A 17,879-nucleotide genomic window follows, 5' to 3' on the forward strand; every position below is an offset into this window, starting at 1 on the left:
CTTCCCTGTGGCTCAGAGGGTAAAGCATCTCCCTGCAATGCAGGAGACCTGGGTTCGTTCCCTGGGTCCGAAAGATCCCCTGAAGAAGGAAATTGCAACCTACCCCGGTACCTTTGCCTGGAAAATCCCATGGACGGAAAAGCCTGATAGGCTACAGTCCATACAGTCACAAAGAGTTGGACACGCCTGATCGACTTCACTTTCTTTTTCTTTCTTTCAGGGGATAGTGAAGGACAGGGGAGCCTGGCATGCTGCACTCCATGGGGTCGCAAACAGTAGGACACAGTGGCTAAGCAGCAACACTGTGGACTACTCTAGGCGTTGAAACTCATGGACTGGTTTGAGAATCAAGACTCCCAAGTGGTTTCATTGGTTGTGGAAAGGAAGGTAGAACACTTTTGTGACTGTTACCTCCAGGAGCCACATTGAAAATCAGAGAAAAATTCTCTTCTGACAGTGGGAGAGGAAAAGTGACCATTTTGAAATATGCCCAGAGCTCTCTATTTTCCTTAACAAAGCCTGCCTTTAAGGGAAACTGTTTTACCAGACCCTAACCAACCAGGTGCTTACCAGCCTAGTGGAATGAAACTGCTCTACTCCAGACCACTCTAACCTTCGAAGTGGAAAGAAAGTGGACTTCATGCAGCAAAAGAAGGGAACAGTAAGCAGAGAGATGAAAATGTTAAGAAAGATTCAAAAGGAAATGGTAGAAATCTAAAACATAGGAACGGAAATGAAAAATACTTCTGGCAGTCTGACTCATAAGTAGACTGAACACAAACAAGGAAGGAATCTAGGTTGAGGGTATGTCAAAAGAAACTTCCAAAACTGAAAAACAAAAAGAAAAAGGAATCAAAAAGATGAAACAGAATACCCAAGAAAGTGGGAAAATTACAAAAAGTTTAGTGTGTGCCTAATGCAAATGCTAGAAAAAGAAGGGAGGAAGAAATAAAAAGGAACTATTTGAAGTAATGACACAATTTTTCAAAATTATTGACACACTAAAATCCACAGATCCAAGAACTTAGAGGAGTCTAAACTAGATAAATAGTAAAAAAAAATTTACACTTGGGCATATATAATCAAACATTAGAAAATCAAAGTCTATGAGAAAATTTTGAAAGAAGTCAGGGAAGAAAATAATGCTGCCTACAGAGGGAAAAAAAAAAAAAAAGATGTGAGTTTTTAAACTTTTTTTCCAGAAACTATGCAAGTAGACAATGGAATGATATATTTAGACTTGAAAGACTAAAACACCAACATAGAATTTGATATCCAGTGAAATTACCCCTAGAAATAGAGGAAAAATAAAGACTTTCTCAGACAAAAATGGAGGGAAATTGTCACCAGAAGATTTGCCCTGGAAGAAATGTTAAAAGAAGTTCTTGAAAGAGGAATGTTACAGATCAGAAATTTGGATCCACCTAAAGAGTTTATGAGAAGGAATAAATTATAATCTTTTTTTTTAATTTTCCTTAGTTGATGTAACAGATAGCACTGTTCAAGGTAATGTGAACATTGTAGTCTGTGATTATAGCTTATGCATAAGTGAAATGAATGACGGCAGTGCTACCAAGGACTGGAGGGAGAAATTGAAAATACTTTGTATTTTCAGTACTCATGAAGCATTATTGTGTTACTGGAATGTGGACTTAGGTAAATTATAAATGTATATTGCAAATCCTAGAGCAACCTTTTTAGATCATCCAAAAAAAAGAAAAGTTTGAATTGATATATTAAGACAGGATGTAAACTGGAATCTTATAAATGTTCATTTAGAGGACATCAGAGAAGGCAGAAAAAGTATGGAAGACCCTAGAAAAGAAGAATATGGAGGAATGAACAGAAAACAATGAATAGAAGCAATGAATAGAAAATATTTAAAGTAGTTTAGATCATATTAGGTGTTTAAATATCTAAAATTGAGACATTCCAAAACATCCTAATGTAAACAGAAAAGCCATAATGCAAGACTAGCATATAATCTAGGGGTAAAAAAAATATTTGACAAAACAGGTTTGAAATTTCTGCTTATTTCCCCCAACCCCAAGTGCTACATATTCAGTGTAGAAGTCATATGTTAACACACACATACACACACACATATAGGTATGTATACAAATAAGAGAAACTATCATCATGTTAAAATCATGTTTTCAAGTTGGAAAGGGTACCTCCTCATTGGAATATTATTTAATAGGACTGAGTAATTCTTCAGTCTCTTCCTGGTACTTTTATGAACTTTCTCTACCAGTTTACATCTCAAGTCTGAACTCTTTTATTCCTAGTTCTCCACAGTTACTTCTTTAAGCACAAATTTTAGTCTGATCTCTTCTTATTCTAATCCTTTATACACTTATGTCTCTTGTGGCCAACATGATTATTCCCAAATATCCTCAGAAATGTATCTACTTCCCAATATTCACTGGAACTTGGTATATTGAATATGGTTAGTAGGCTTTAAGATATATTCCCACATTCTTATAATGAGACTTCCTTACACACACACACACACACATGCACACACACAGAGTACATAACTATAATCTGAGCTGTGAGTACAATTATGTGATGAGCTGTGTGAGTTCTCCTAATTAATCTCTGAATATAAGGGTGGTCTTGAAGCCTTCCCCCAAACAGAGTTACCTATTCTTAAAAGAAAAGACAAGTCCCTTAAGAGATACAGACTGATCCCAAGCTAACTCATTGTTGGAATCATTAGACAAGAAAGAATTAAAGAGCTATTACAACTATGCTTAATGTCTTAAAATATATTCACATTGAACAAAAATGCAGGAATTCTCAAGAAACACATAAAATTTACAATAAGGAACCAAATGGAAATTCCATTACAAAGCAACAAAAGGATCCCCTCCTCCTGAGTTTGAGTGGGATGAGCAACTTGCTCTTAACTACTAGAACTGGATAAAGGAGATGGAATGTGCATGATTAAATACATGTGATTTTGTAACATACAGTTGTAACATTCACCTTGCAAGATTGTTTCTTACAGAGCACACAAGAGGCCATTTTGGCTAGACTCACATGGCAAGAAACTGAAGCTCTGAGTTGGTAGCCTGCAAGGTGATGAATGTCGTTAACAACAATGTGAACTTAGAAGTGGTGTATTACCCAGTTGAACCTCGGATGAGTCCAAGCCGTGGCTGACACCGGCATTGCAGCCTTGTGAGGTCCTGAGCGGGGAGCCCAGCTAAACCATGTCCAGACACTTGACACAAAGGCTATGGGATGATGAAGGTGTGTGTTGTTTCAAGCTGCCAAGTTATGATAGTATTGTTAATTCTGTAGTAATTACTAATATAAGTCTTTTTCTTATAAGTAGTTATTATGATATTTTGAGGGGAAAAGAGATTTACAGGGCTTTGGATTCTTTAAATTCTGGAGAAACAAGTGTTTACCGCTCTACTCATGATGCTGTTGTAAACATTTCTCAAAGGCAAAGCGGGTAGTTTTTATTGTTGTGTAGAATAATCTTTGATACCAAATATACAGGTCTCATAGTTCCCCATTAAAATTTAAAAGCTTTCAGTCATCATGTTAAGAAAGTTCATTAGTAGAGATTCCACTTACAGCCGTGTGTGTATGTGTGCACATGGTAAATAAAGAGCACACAATATTATAAAATAATATAAAGTCTACCATCTTAACCCATTTTAACCATTTTTAAGTGTCTGGTTCAGCAGTATTAAATATAGTCATGTTGTTGTGAAACATATGGTCAGAATATTTTTCTTCTTGTAAAACTGAAACTCTATACCTATTAAACAACTCCTCTTTCCCCCTCCCCGTAATCCCAAGTAGCCATCATTCTGCTTTGTTTCTATGAATCTGACTACTCTTAGATACTTCAGATAAGTAGAATCATACAGCATTTGTCTTTTTGTGGCTGTCTTATTTCATCTAGCACAGTGTTTTTTTAAATTATGCAATACTTCAAGAATCATGAAAATCATTAAAAAAAATTTTTTTATAAGAAATTTCTGATATAAACTACCTGAAGCTCCTTTTGACTCAGGAATCTGTGAAGTGGGATAATAGGATATTTAACATAAACCGATATTAGTAGACAAAACAGCGATTTATGTTTCCCATTTCTCGGTTGGTAGTTTTATAACATTTTTTTCATCGAGATGACAATCTAAAATATCTGAAATATACATTATCATCTATACAGTTGACTCTTGAACACAGGGGTTAGGGGTGCCTATCCTGACTGTGTAATGTTCCAACTGACTCTCCATATCCACAGTTCTGAATCTACAGATCAGCCAACTGTATATTATGTAGCAGTGTGGTATATATTTAGTAAAACATCTGCATGTAAGTGAACCTGTACAGTTCAAACCTATGTTGTTCAAGGGTAAACTGTATTTTATTAAAAATTATTTCATATTGTTTTAACATTCAGTTCAGTTCAGTCACTCAGTCGTGTCCAGCTCTTTGCGACCCCATGAATTGCAGCACACCAGGCCTCCCTGTCCATCACCAACTCCCGGAGTTCACTCAGACTCACGTCCATCGAGTCGGTGATGCCATCCAACCATCTCATCCTCTGTCGTCCCCTTCTCCTCCTGCCCCCAATCCCTCCCAGCATCAGAGTCTTTTCCAATGAGTCAACTCTTTGCATCAGGTGGCCAAAGTACTGGAGTTTCAGCTTCAGCATCATTCCCTCCAAAGAAATCCCAGGGCTGATCTCCTTCAGAATGGACTGGTTGGATCTCCTTGCAGTCCAAGGATCTCTCAGGAGTCTTCTCCAACACCACAGGTCAAAAGCATCAATTCTTTGGTGCTCAGCCTTCTTCACAGTCCAACTCTCACATCCATACATGACCACTGGAAAAACCATAGCCTTGACTAGATGGACCTTTGTTGGTAAAGTAATGTCTCTGCTTTTCAATATGCTATCTAGGTTGGTCATAACTTTTCTTCCAAGGAGTAAGCGTCTTTTAATTTCATGGCTGCAGTCACCATCTACAGTGATTTTGGAGCCCCAAAAAATAAAGTCTGACAGTGTTTCCACTGTTTCCCTATCTATTTCCCATGAAGTGATGGGACCAGATGCCATGATCTTCATTTTCTGAATGTTGAGCTTTAAATGTTGAGTTTTAACATTGCTAGGCCAATAATAGATAACTTTATAATTACATAAAAATACAGTTAAACAAAACACAGAAGGAATATTTTATAGGAAGATAATATTATTGTAATAAGCATATGCAGTTATTAAATATAACTTCATTCCTATTGTTTACTTATACTAAAATGAATGTGAGAAAGAATAACTGTTTTGGAGTATCACTTTTTATCATAATTTAAGAAACATCAAACGTAAAGTCACAATGATCTGGCAGGTCAATGACCTGTCAGTTAAATTCCCAATTATAAATCTTATTGTTCATAACTAGGACATGGAAGCAGCCTACATGTCCATCGACAGATGAATGGATAAAGAAATTGTGGTACATATATACAGTGGAATATTACTCAGCCATTAAAAGGAACTCATCTGAGTCAGTTCTAGTTCTAGAGCCTGTTATACAGAGCGATGTAAGTCAGAAAGAGAAAAGAAGTATCGTATGTTAATATATATACATGGAATCTAGAACAATGGAACTGATGATCCTATTAGCAGGGCAGGAATGGAAATGCAGACAAGCATACAGAGCACTCTTGTGGACACAGCAGGGGAGGAGAGGGCGGGACAAGCTGAGAGTAGCACTGAAATGTGTACATGATCATATGGAAAACACACAGCTAGTGGGAAGATGCTGTATAACACGGGGAGCTGAAACTGGTGCTCAGCGACAACCTAACGGGGTGGGAGCGAGGTTCAGAGGGAGGGGACGTATGTATACTTATGGCTGATTCACGCTGAATGACAGGAACCGATACAGTGTTATAATTATCCTCCAAAAAGTTTAAGAAAAAATAAATTTATTGCATTTATAACTACAGTAATTTAATAGAGCCATGGAGAACAGAAATCAAGTGAAAACTCTGGTCTCCTTTCACCTCATCTCATAGCCATTTAGAATTTTTTTTTAATACAAACTAAATCACTTTCCAGGATTTATACAGAAATGTACAGATTCAATTAAAACTAGTGTTAACAGATGATCTTTAGATATATTAGGCAAAAGAAACCAAATGTGAAATCCTGTGGTTTATAAGATGATTTTATTTAGTTTTTGGATCAGTTTTTTTTTTTTTTTACTATTTTAGTGTCTATTCTAATAAAACATAGTTATGCAGCATTAGTACATCCCTAAGCTGAAGGAATAAAAGGCAACTGTTGCCTTATGTTGGTTGTTATAGTAACTGTTTATAGTAAGACTATACAGAAAGTCTAATTCTCACCAAAGTTTCTTACCATTTTTTAAATGGTCTTCAATAGAATTTTTAGAAATTACTTCAACCATGTCTTAAAACACTTGGTTTATGATTATACTGGCCAATCAAAGTAAAATTCTTTAAAAATAAAGTGTGTTATTTGGCAAGCAGCTGACTACACGGCCATTCATGTGTTTTTATGTAAGGAGACAATGCAAGAGAGTTTCTAAGGTGGCCTCTGCCAAGCTTTACTCTTTGCAAAATGCTCAAGTACTTTCCCTTGGAAATTAGGTAGCCTATACACAGTTTATAAAAATCACAGAATGTAAGGGCCTGAATAACCTGAGAATCTCAGTAACTATGATGTTCAATGTCATATGGCCTAAAGTAATTCGTGATATAAGGCTTCTCCCAGATGTCCTATAGATTGCTCCACAGTCTAATTGTCTTTGCTGTCTTCTCACAATGACACCCATTTAAGCAACTGTGTTTATTAACTGTCCACTAGATAAATAACTCTACAGTAGACACTTGGGGTGACTACTGTTATAAAGGGAAACGTCAAATTACATCGTAAAGACTTCGATGGCTTTTTCATCTAATATCAGGCACTGATTGGAAGGATATAGTAAATACAACTTTACTTGGCATAGAAGGCACTAGAACATACTCCATTTCTTTTGTGCATCTGTGCATGTGTGTGTGTATCAATGTAACGGAAATAAGAGAAGTAAGAGAAACTATGAAATTACAGATAATGAAGTGCTAGAGTGAGTTTTGAACATGACTTTGGGAGAAAGATGAGTTCTTGTTGGGAAAAATGACAGCTGTGTGGCTCAGATGACAGGCAGTTCCTTGAACTTGGCACTTCTGGGTATAGGTTCTGAAAGCGTATGATTAGAAGTCTGAATGTGATGTCTGAAAAATCACTATGGACACGTAGATTGTTGTTATTTAGTCACTAAATTGTGTCCGACTCTGTGAACCCATCAACAGTAGCCTGCCAGGCTCCCCTGTCTATGGGGTTTTCCAGGCAAGAATACTGGAGTGGGTTGCTATTTTCTTCTCCAGGGGATCTTCCCAACCCAGGGATCGAACCAGCAACTCCTACATTGGCAGGGGGATTCTGTACCACTAAGCCACCAATGAAGCCCATCATAGGCATAGATATTACTAAAGTTATACTTCAAGAGAGTGCTTTTTGTGGCTGTGATTAAAATAAATTGGATGAGAAAGAGGCGATGGGAAAGGAGACTGGTACGGCGGTGTTATTAAAGGCAGTTACGATCGACTTGGGTTACGGCTACAAAATTAATTTGAACTTTTCAGATGACCCTCAAGGGGCCATGTGATTCCAACTTAACATTCAAATGTTGTATTTAAAAATCCTTAGGGAAAAGATTTCCAAACAGTTTGCCTGTTGTCATAGATACTTGAAGACTGAAAGGAAAAAAAAAAAAAAGTAATTCAAAGGGAACACGAGATGGCAGCAGTTATATCATATTAAGAGAAAGACTGAGGAAAGAAAAAAACATTTGAAATTATTTTTAAAATGAAAAATATATAGCATTTTATTCTTTATGTGCTGTTCTCCTTTTCAGTTCAGCAATTACTCATGGGTTTCATGCTTCACAGCACTTCAGAGGTTCATTCTGACTAGAGTAGAAAGCCTACTCCATTACATGTGATCGTTTCCTAAAATAAAGCTGTTGCTGTTTTCTGCAGATCACTGTTCCTCTGTGTTATCTGAGGCAGAAGAGTCCTGGATGGTGCACATAAGTTTCAGATGTTCCAACATTGCTTTTTCTTCCTCTGCTAGTTTTTCGTCCTTCCTCATTTCCCACCTAAAAGAAAAATCACATCTTAGCATTTTTGTAACTTCCAGACTACAGTCAACACTCAGTTATTCAGGGCTTGAGCATGTGCAGTCATTGGTTTATTGAGTGCTTCTCCTTCTTTATTCTTTTACTCACTGTCTCTTACAGTTCATGAGCACTGCTTCGGCAGAGGAGCTAAGTAGAGTCCAACCAGCGCCACTCCAGGGGAAATTTTTAAGTATAGTTCTAAGTGAGTTTTCTGTATTTCTAGATTTAAAAACTGTATGGCTTCCCAGGATATGCGTGCATATAAGTACAATCTAGAATTAGATTTGCAATTAATAAGAGAATATTTTTCACAGTATTTTTTCCCTCACTGATCAACATATCAGTGGCTTTGAGTTGCAGAGAAGTTCACCAGGAAGGCTTTAGCCACAAGAAGAAGACCACATTGCACTGGATATACCTTAAAGGCAGGTCCATCTTTTCCTAGAAATAAGATCGGATTTGAAATAATCAATTTAAATCACCCAAGAAAGCACCAAATTGTTAGCAAGGTTCCATAGAGCATTTGCTAAAAAAAAAAAAAAAAAAAAAGACTAAAGACTTTCTAATTTTGGGTGATTGTGAGATACAGAGCAATATGTTAGAATATGGAACTATATATGTATATAATCCCGCAAAGTACATATCGCAGTAACCCAAGTGCAGTTAATCGTTTTTCTTATATCCGCCACTGTTCAGGATTGGCCATGGCGTACTTAACCCAGCACACAGCAAGGACTCATCTGCATATAATTCATTTCTCTTTTCCTCACTCCTGTTTCTACCAGCACATCAACCATGATGTGCTGTCACAGAAGGATTCTAAAACCAATGCTAATACATCCTAAAAGACCCTCTGCTAGAAGGGTCTTAAACCGATAGGATTCTAACAGACAAGAAGCTGTTCACTGAATGTCTTCCAGAAGCCCTCTATTTTCTTCTCGACAGAATTCCTGGATAATAAACAGCCTGTCATACAAGAGGAAAGGATAAAAACTCGGGGGAGATTGTTCTGGTCTTGTTTGAGTAGTGAAAAGAAAACAGAGGCATATTCCATAGAAACCTGCTTACACACAGGTTTCCTTGTTGGAGTGTTGGGTTCACTATGCCTGGCCAGTCCTAGGATGTGATATATACATATGTACTTGGGTTTCCTTTACTTTGCTTTTTTATCCTCTGTCTGGAACTCTCCTCGTCTCCTAGCCCCAACCTTGCCTGGACCCCATACCATCTTAGTTTCTCCATCTGTTCCTATATGGTCAGAGTGAGGTCATGGATCATATAGGTTTTAATAGCAGCTTGAAAGATAAGAGATTTTTCACCACCACACTATTCAGAGTCATACGACAAGGGGCAGTACTCCTGAGCTCACTACTTTGAGATTTAAAATTTAGCATATAAGGTGCTAAATTATACTTTGAGTATCCTTTAAGGTATAAGTATACCATATACAGCTTTCATGCAATTTTGAAGATTCAAAACTGTCATTACCCATTTTATATACATGAATTTGGGCATCATTAATTTGCACATTGAGCTGAACTCTTTCCATGCAGGGAAATATTAACAGAAATTATTGACATAGCACTAACATATCAATCTGTAAATCCTTACAACAAAATGTTGCTATCCCCATTCTATAGAGGAGAAAACAGGCATAGAATATTAATGTCACTTGACCAACTATCTTTGGATTGAAATCAGGGATTCACGTTCTGGAGCCTGGGCTTGTAAATGCAACATTTACCATATTTTAAAAACCATTCTACGAGTATCATTAATTAAGATAAAAAATAGTTTGAATACTTAATTCTCTGAAAAATGTTACTGGAATTGGGCTAGATATTTTAAAAAAGAACTTTCTAAAATTCATATATAGATATATGGTATTAGTTCAGTTATAGATATTCAAAAGAAATCCAAACATAAAAAATTAGATTTGTCTTTTCTCCCTCCATGTGACGTGCTAATATTGTACCAAGTGAATCATGAATGTCAACAGAACAAAATATGTAATGTGAACATAAATATTTTGATCATTATCTCTAGTTGTGAAAACTGAAAGTATAATCTCTCTGCTTCATTATAAAATTTGTATAAGTAATGTAATTTAAATGAATTGTATACATAATAGACTCCAATATAAGGATTTTTGAAGCTTATTGACAATTATAGGTACATCACAGCATAATTGAGCTGTTAGCAATTAATGATATTAGGCAGTTATTTACCTACCACAACCTTCTTATATTTGCTTTGAAGAAAAAAACTGACTCATAAGAAAATAAGAAATTATTAATATGACCAAGATAGGAGGAAAATACTATTAGAACTACATTTTTCCCTAATAACTTTATTTATATCGAATAAAAATAATAGGGCCTCGAAATGTATGTTTATTTTCAAGAGCATTATTATATTTCACATTTATATGTTCTTAAGAATTTATATATAATTCTTAGTTTTAGGCTTTGTTAATGCAGTGCAAAAACAAGCAGTTCTGTCAAAAAAACTATTGGAAGAAAAAATAATCTATCAATTTATCAGACATAATTAACTGGGAAATTTGTTCCCCTGGTGTCTCCGTGGTAAAGAATCTGTCTGACAGTGCAGGAGGCTCAGGAGACATGGGTAGGATCTCTGGGTTGGGAAGGTCTTTAGAAGGGAATGGCACCTGACCGCAGTACTCTTGCCTGGCGAATCCCATGGACAGAGAAGCCTGGTGGGCTACAGTCCATGGGGTCGCAGAGTCGGACACGACTGAGAACACAGCGTAGTTTGTTCCCTAGTTTCCTCTATTATATTTTAAATTTGTAGTGAAAGCCTGTCTGTACAGAAAAAAAAAACCCAAAAAACCAGTTGGAACCAGTATAGTCTAGTTCTCTTTAAAAAGCATTATGAAGTGATAATGTTTCTATTTTATCCATCTTTGGTAGGCCGCTCTCCTTCACTTTTGGTAAATTCCCCACCTGCATACCTTGGAAAGAGAACTGCAATCTTAGACACTGATGAGCAGCGAAATCCCATGAGACCTCACTGATCTGTACCACAATCTTAACCATCTTCTGGAATGTGCCTCATCCATAAGGCTCCTTGGTTAGTTGAGTAGATGTGGGAACTTGATTCTATTTGATTAGGGGGTCCTTTTTCATACAAACACAACAGCGAACCTAAAACCTGGGCTGAAATACTCCGAACAGAACTAACAGTCACAACCTTGTTCACTAGTACTACTCGAATTGACTTGTGGGTTCTCAGTTTTGGTGGGTCTAACTGGATTTACACAAACATTGAAATCTAGACCAGAGATATCTGGATGCTCCTCTGTATGTTATGTGACTGGTAGTTAATACAAAGGCTCTTACATGTACCAGACCATAGGCCAAGAGCTTTCTAATTCTGCTCATCAATGAGCCACGGCAGACTTGGGATCTCTTAAATAAGACCTTGAGAGGTGTAAAATAAAAACAGTCACAGATCAGTGAGTAACTGTTCCAGTGATCAGTTTGGTAAAATCTTTTATTTGGGGTCCTCTATGGATAGCTGTATGTCAGAGCCAACCAGGAGTGCCAAGCTGAGGAGTATATCCTTGGTAGCAGAGTCCTGACTGTCGCAGAGGCAAGTCTGGGGTGGGTGTGTGGTGCTTACTGCAGGAAAGAGCAGCCAACAGGCGGAGGAGGAGGCCCAGAATCTGGAGTGGAAGAAGTTCTCTGAAGCATTTACTATGCCTTGTACTAGTAAAAGAGAGATCTAAACTCTGTGCACTCAGAAGTATCCTGATTAAAAGCACATGCTCTGGAATCACTCTGCCTTTGGGTTGAATCCATACTGTTCATATAGTATAGTTGAATCACCTCGGGCAAGTTTCTTACCCGCTTCTGTGCCTCAAGATTCTCAACTGTAAAATGTGGACAAAATAGTTTGAGAGGAGCACAGCTGTGCTCATTTGTATGTGCTGTCTATGACTGATTTCACTCCAGTGTTGGAGTATAGTGATTGTGAGTGAGACTGACTGAGACCAAAGTCCTGCTAAGCTTAAATGATCTACTATTTGGACTTTTACAGAGAATGTTGCCGAATAAAGTTCTAGAATAGTGGTCCTAACTGGGGTGATACCATCTCCCTATGGGGAAATGTGGAGAGACTTTTGGTTGACACTGTCCAGGGAGTGACTCTGGGAACCAGGGAACAGAGACTGTAGACATCTTTAATATACAACAAACCTAAACGATAAAGAGTTGTCTTCCTGAAATGTCAATAGCATGCTTGTTGAGAAACATGTGCTCTAGAGTCTCCAAAATAATGTTGAAGGATCCCTTCAACATTTAATTTGTGATTGTAACTGAAATGCTGTTTATAATGTTTCACTGCTTAGAGTACTATTTGCTGAAGAATAGAGGTTTTGAAGCCAGGTGCTGGATTTGAATCCCTTATAAGCTGTGTGACCACAGGCAAGCCAGATAAAGTGTGCTTCAGTTTCCTGAGCAGTAAAATGGGAATAATAACAGTGCCTGCTTCATAGCGTTGCCGTCAGAATGAAATGACTAAGTACACATAAAACATACAAAATAGTAAACAGTTCATAGCAAACACTCAATAAATGTTAACTGTTAGTAGTATCATTATTATTTGCCATATTGGTTAAAGTTGCAAGTAGCAAAAATCCTGACTGGTGGTTTAAACAAATAGGTGTTTGTTTTTCTTGTATAATGAGAAATCCAGAGGTAGGTGACTACTGGCATAGCTTAAGTAGCTTGACAGCAGCAGGGCTGATGTCTCTGTGTTTTCTTGCCCTTCACCTCATGGCTCCAAGGTGGCTGCTGTAGCTCCAGCATCATGTCCTTGTTTTGAGGTAGGAAAAAGCAGGAAGGGGCTGGTGCTGCATCTGACCCACTAGGTTTTATTTCCCGGATTCTTCCCAGAATAGCCATACTGTCTAGGTTTGAATCCAGATCCTGCCTGTTACTGGCTGTGTGATGTTGGGTAAGTTTCTTAACATCTCTGTTGTCTCATTTTGCAAAATAGGAGATACTAATGGTATGCATCTTAAGGCATTATTGTAAGTAGTGGGTGAGTTATGAATCATAACATGTTGCTATTATTTCATTATTTTTTGAGACTGCTTGTATGCAGTGGCTTCCCCAGAACTCCTGTGTTGACATTCCTTCTCCTGCCCTGTGCCCTTCATGTCATTTTATCTGATAAATTCCCTTTTGAATAAATATTTTGCTACATATCACAGTGCTTTTTACTCAGTGTTCAGTTATACATTTCTGTGATCGTGTTGTCGTTGCCTCTTGTCTTTGGTGAAGGAGACATTTCTTGCCCGTTCACTCTGTTCAGCCTCGCATGGCCAAGGCTGCTTTTGTTTTCCTATAACCCCTTTGTTGTATGTTTCAAGTACAGTCTATAATGATGGCATTCCATCATATTATTGCCATTTCTCCTGAAACACCAATAAAACACTTGGATATAAAAATAAGTGAAATAAGCCACCTGATTTAATGTTATTATTAAACATTATGTAGTACTTTATATTTACAAAGTGCTTTACAATTATTTATTAGCTAATTGTCCTGTTAAACAACATTAACCATCTGGTCGAATGAATGATTTCAAATTGTCCTACCAGCTGATATCTGAGGGATGAGAAGTGAAGTCATGTTGGACTTGCAGTCCTTCTCCTCTGTACGGCACAGTGCAGACTGGCTTCAGAGGGCGGTGCAAACCCCAAGGGAAAGTTAGCTCTCTGCTCTCTCCTTTCCTGCTCTCCTGTAAATGTGGGTTTACTTCAGGATTCAGTCCTGGACTATTTTCTCTTCTCTCGCAGAAAACCCCACAGCTACTCCCACATATTCAGCTGCTGTCTCCACATCTGTAATTCATGTGTCTCCCAAACAGTCATTCAGTGTCTTTAAAATTTATTTTTGTCCTAAACTCTCTAAATTCAACTTCTTGATGGTTATTTTCATTCCCATTCCAATTATATTAATCATTCATGTATTTTTTCATACACACACACACACACACACACACACATATAACTTATTCAAATTGACCTTCAGCCCTCACACTCAATAACACAGGGTCTGAAGTTCACAAATCAATTCACACCTCTGCTTCCAATCTTGTCTGCACTGTCAGCTGCCAGTTAAGGGACACTTACTCTGCAATCATGGTCTCACATTCATCCCTCTGCAATCAGTCCACAGTTCAGGTGCTGTGATAGTATGATTTATAATAAGAAATATATTTTTAGTCTTCTTACCCATTTCTGGCACAGAGCTCCTAAAACCCTTGGAAGTTACTGTGAGGAGAGCTCTAAAAGTGTCTTTTGTTATGTTAACAGAAACACAGAGGGTTGGAGACTGGCGACCACTGGAATGAACCACATGATTAGAGAGCTGGAATTTGTAATCCCACTCCCCACCTCTGGGGAGAGAGGAGGAGCTGGAGGTGAAATCCCATCACAGGTGACCAATGATTTAGCCAGTTATGCCTGTGTAATGAAGCCTTCATAAAAGCCCACAAGGAGAGGTTCAGCGATTCCAAGCTGCTAAACACACGGGGATCTGGGGAGAGCCGCCTGCTGGGACACAGGTCATGAGGTCTCTACTTTCTTTCGCCACGCTTTACCCTAGGTGTCTCTTCCATCTGGCTGTTCCTGAGTTCTATCCTTTCAAAATAAACCAAGAATCCACTAAGTAAAAAATAGCTGCCGTCATCTCTCCTCAGGGAGGTGATTTTCCTTATTACCTTCGGACCAACGTTTTTCCATGTTTGCATTGTTTACTTCGCTGCCCATTCACTTGAAATGCCTTTTCATGTATCCCAATCCTGCACGTTCTTCACACTTAGTCCGTATCCCGCGTCTTTCATAAACTCTTTCCCAACTACCTAACCCTGATGTGATTGGCTTGTCCTCGTTTGAGTCCTATCGTACCTAACATCAGCACTATTTTGGTAAATTAATGATATATTGCTTTGTTACTTCTTCTCTGTTATGTTCTTAAGCAGTTATTTGATGATTGCATTTTTTCCCCACATGTACTATGGTTTCATCTATATTTGCAGTTGCTTGAGGAAGACTTTTAATTATAACTTTTACTCTAAATTTTTATTCAAAGAAGGTATTTCAGATAGCAAACAGCATAGTGTTCTGTACACTTTGCTGCTGCTGCTGCTGCTAAGTTGCTTCAGTCGTGTCCGACTCTCTGCGACCCCAGAGATGGCAGCCCACCAGGCTCCCCCGTCCCTGGGATTCTCCAGGCAAGAACACTGGAGTGGGTTGCCATTTCCTTCTCCAATGTATGAAAGTGAAAGTGAAAGGGAAGTCGCTCAGTCGTGTCCGACTCTAGCGACCCCATGGACTGCAGCCCACCAGGCTCCTCCGTCCATGGGATTTTCTAGGCAAAAGTACTGGAGTGGGGTGACATTGCCTTCTCTGCTGTACACTTTTAGCACTCACAAAGTATCTCTTGATTCTCTCATGTTAGAAGCTTAGGTGTTGCTGTGTTACTCTTAGGTAAATGATCTTTAACCACTAGCGTCACAAAGGATAGTAGTTGGTATCTCCAATATGTATTGTTAAATTATTTGCATGAATCAAAAAATGAGGACTCTAAGAGCCTTAAAATGTGTCCCTTTATCCTTAGTCTCTACATCACTAGTGGATTCTTAAATTCAGTGGTCATACCAAAAGACAACTTCTTGCAAATTCATTCATTGACTAATCATCTCTACATTCCTTTTAAGAATGAGATGTTAGTACAAGGGAAACAAGACGGAGTAAATCATGTTTCCATGGTGCCAGCCTAGTGTGTCTAACTAACATAAAACACAAAACTGTTGGAAGACTGAAATTAGAGGACCTTTTAAGTTACCTGCTATGTTGGACTTTTAGTACACGTATAGCTTATATTCACTGGAAAGACTGATGCTGAAGCTGAAACTCCAATACTTTGGGCATCTCATGCGAAGAACTGACTCATCTGAAAAGACCCTGATGCTGGGAAAGATTGAGGGCAGAAGGAGAAGGGGACAACAGAGGATGAGATGGTTGAATGGCATCACCGACTGAATGGACATGAGTTTGAGTAAACCCCGGGAGCTGGTGATGGACAGGGAGGGTTGGGCGTGCTGCAGTCCCTGGGGTCGCAGAGTCAGACAAGACTGGGCGACTGAACTGAACTGATAGCTTATACTATGAGAGATTTCCCATGGTTTATAGTTTATTCAATATCTATCACAGTGAGCCACATTTTAGAACAATTTTACTGTGTATAATTAATTTGTCCCTTCACCCAGCAAACATTTATTGAGTACCTACTAACCTCAAAACACTGGGCTAGGTTATATAGAGGTGAGTAGAACTGGATATGGTCTTCTCTTCAGAGAGCTTATTCACACCAAGAGTTCATCATATGGGCTTGACTGAATAATCTTCAGCAATTGTTTGTGGGAAAGGCATAATTCAGGCATTTCTTCCTTGACTCATGAAATAATCTGAGGTAGTCTTGGGGATTAATTCATGTCCTTTTTCTTTCACTGGAAATATAGCAGCATTGATGACAGAATGCCCCCCCCCCCTTTTTTTTTTTAAGTAGTAAGGTCATTTATCAAATGCTATGCTAAAATTGAGAGCTATAGAATTTGATGTTCTTTAAAGACATTTCTGTAAAAACATGATTCTGAATAGCACTTAATCCAGAGGACAAACTTTAGGGAGGGGTCAGATAAAATACTATCCAGAATTTGAGAAAAATTATGGAAAATCTGTTATAAACCAGAAAACCAGTGTTGAATATAATCACTGTGAATATAAATGGCACCATTTTTTAGTAGCTCTTTTTATGCACATAAACCGCAGAGTTAGAGAGCTAGTTTCTTACTTTGGGGACAGGTCTTTATAATACTAGACTTAATATTAATAGATGAGACCTACCCACTTTTTGGTGTGTTCTCCAGATGATACAAATCCATAACTACTTTTGCCTAATGTTTTAAAACCCAGGTTTTAAGAAATGTATACAATTTTCAGTCTATCTTTTTTAGCGTACATTTAGTGGAAATGGAGAAATTGTTATTCTTTTCATGTAACCTAGACAATTGATTTATTGCTTAGCTTTGTCTTCTCTAAAACAGAATAGTTTAATTTTTTTTTTTTTTTCTGAACTTTGTATTGCATCTCCAAAGTAGTTAGATAATAGGAATCATACATGGGAGCTCTGAGGCCTTATACCATTTTCAGTAGAAGCATTATGGGAATGAGAGAATGGCAAAAATCTCACTTTGATAAGAGAGCAGAGAGAGCTTTGCAAACTTATTTCTAACTTAAGTTAGTTATTTCCTCTAAAGCTAATTATGGTATGTTTGTTTGGGGAGAATTCAATAGGAAAAAGGAAAACATTAAGGTTTTGACATTCAAAAAATCTCAAAAATGCTTAAGGGTACCATTTATTTGTATTGTTTTCTTTTCAAACTTAGAGACTTTATTTTTAATATTATGGAGATTTTTGTGACGTGAAAAGGACATTCAGTGTTTATATAAGTGGAAATCACATCTTTGTTTTTGGAAGTTAAAAAACAAAAGCATTTCTTAAAGTAAGTTATTCCAACTCCCATCAAATTATTTTGCCTCAGTTTAACACTTAAATATCCAGAAAA

The 17,879-nt window shown here is 37.7% G+C and overlaps 1 protein-coding gene across 2 annotated transcripts in view; it reads right to left on the bottom strand.

Moving 5' to 3' along the window:
• Positions 1–5,933: 5,933 nt before the first annotated feature.
• The window catches only part of MCTP1 (multiple C2 and transmembrane domain containing 1), a 1,071,916-nt gene continuing 1,059,970 nt past the window's right edge, over positions 5,934–17,879 (bottom strand). For both annotated transcript variants that reach the window (XM_059888261.1, XM_010807608.3), the window contains one exon: positions 5,934–8,195. In XM_059888261.1, coding sequence (XP_059744244.1) covers positions 8,078–8,195 — 118 coding nt within the window. In that variant the 3' untranslated portion in view covers positions 5,934–8,077. The remainder of the gene's footprint in view (positions 8,196–17,879) is intronic.

This window comes from Bos taurus, chromosome 7 (assembly GCF_002263795.3).
Source record: "Bos taurus isolate L1 Dominette 01449 registration number 42190680 breed Hereford chromosome 7, ARS-UCD2.0, whole genome shotgun sequence".
Taxonomy (NCBI): Eukaryota; Metazoa; Chordata; class Mammalia; order Artiodactyla; family Bovidae; genus Bos; species Bos taurus.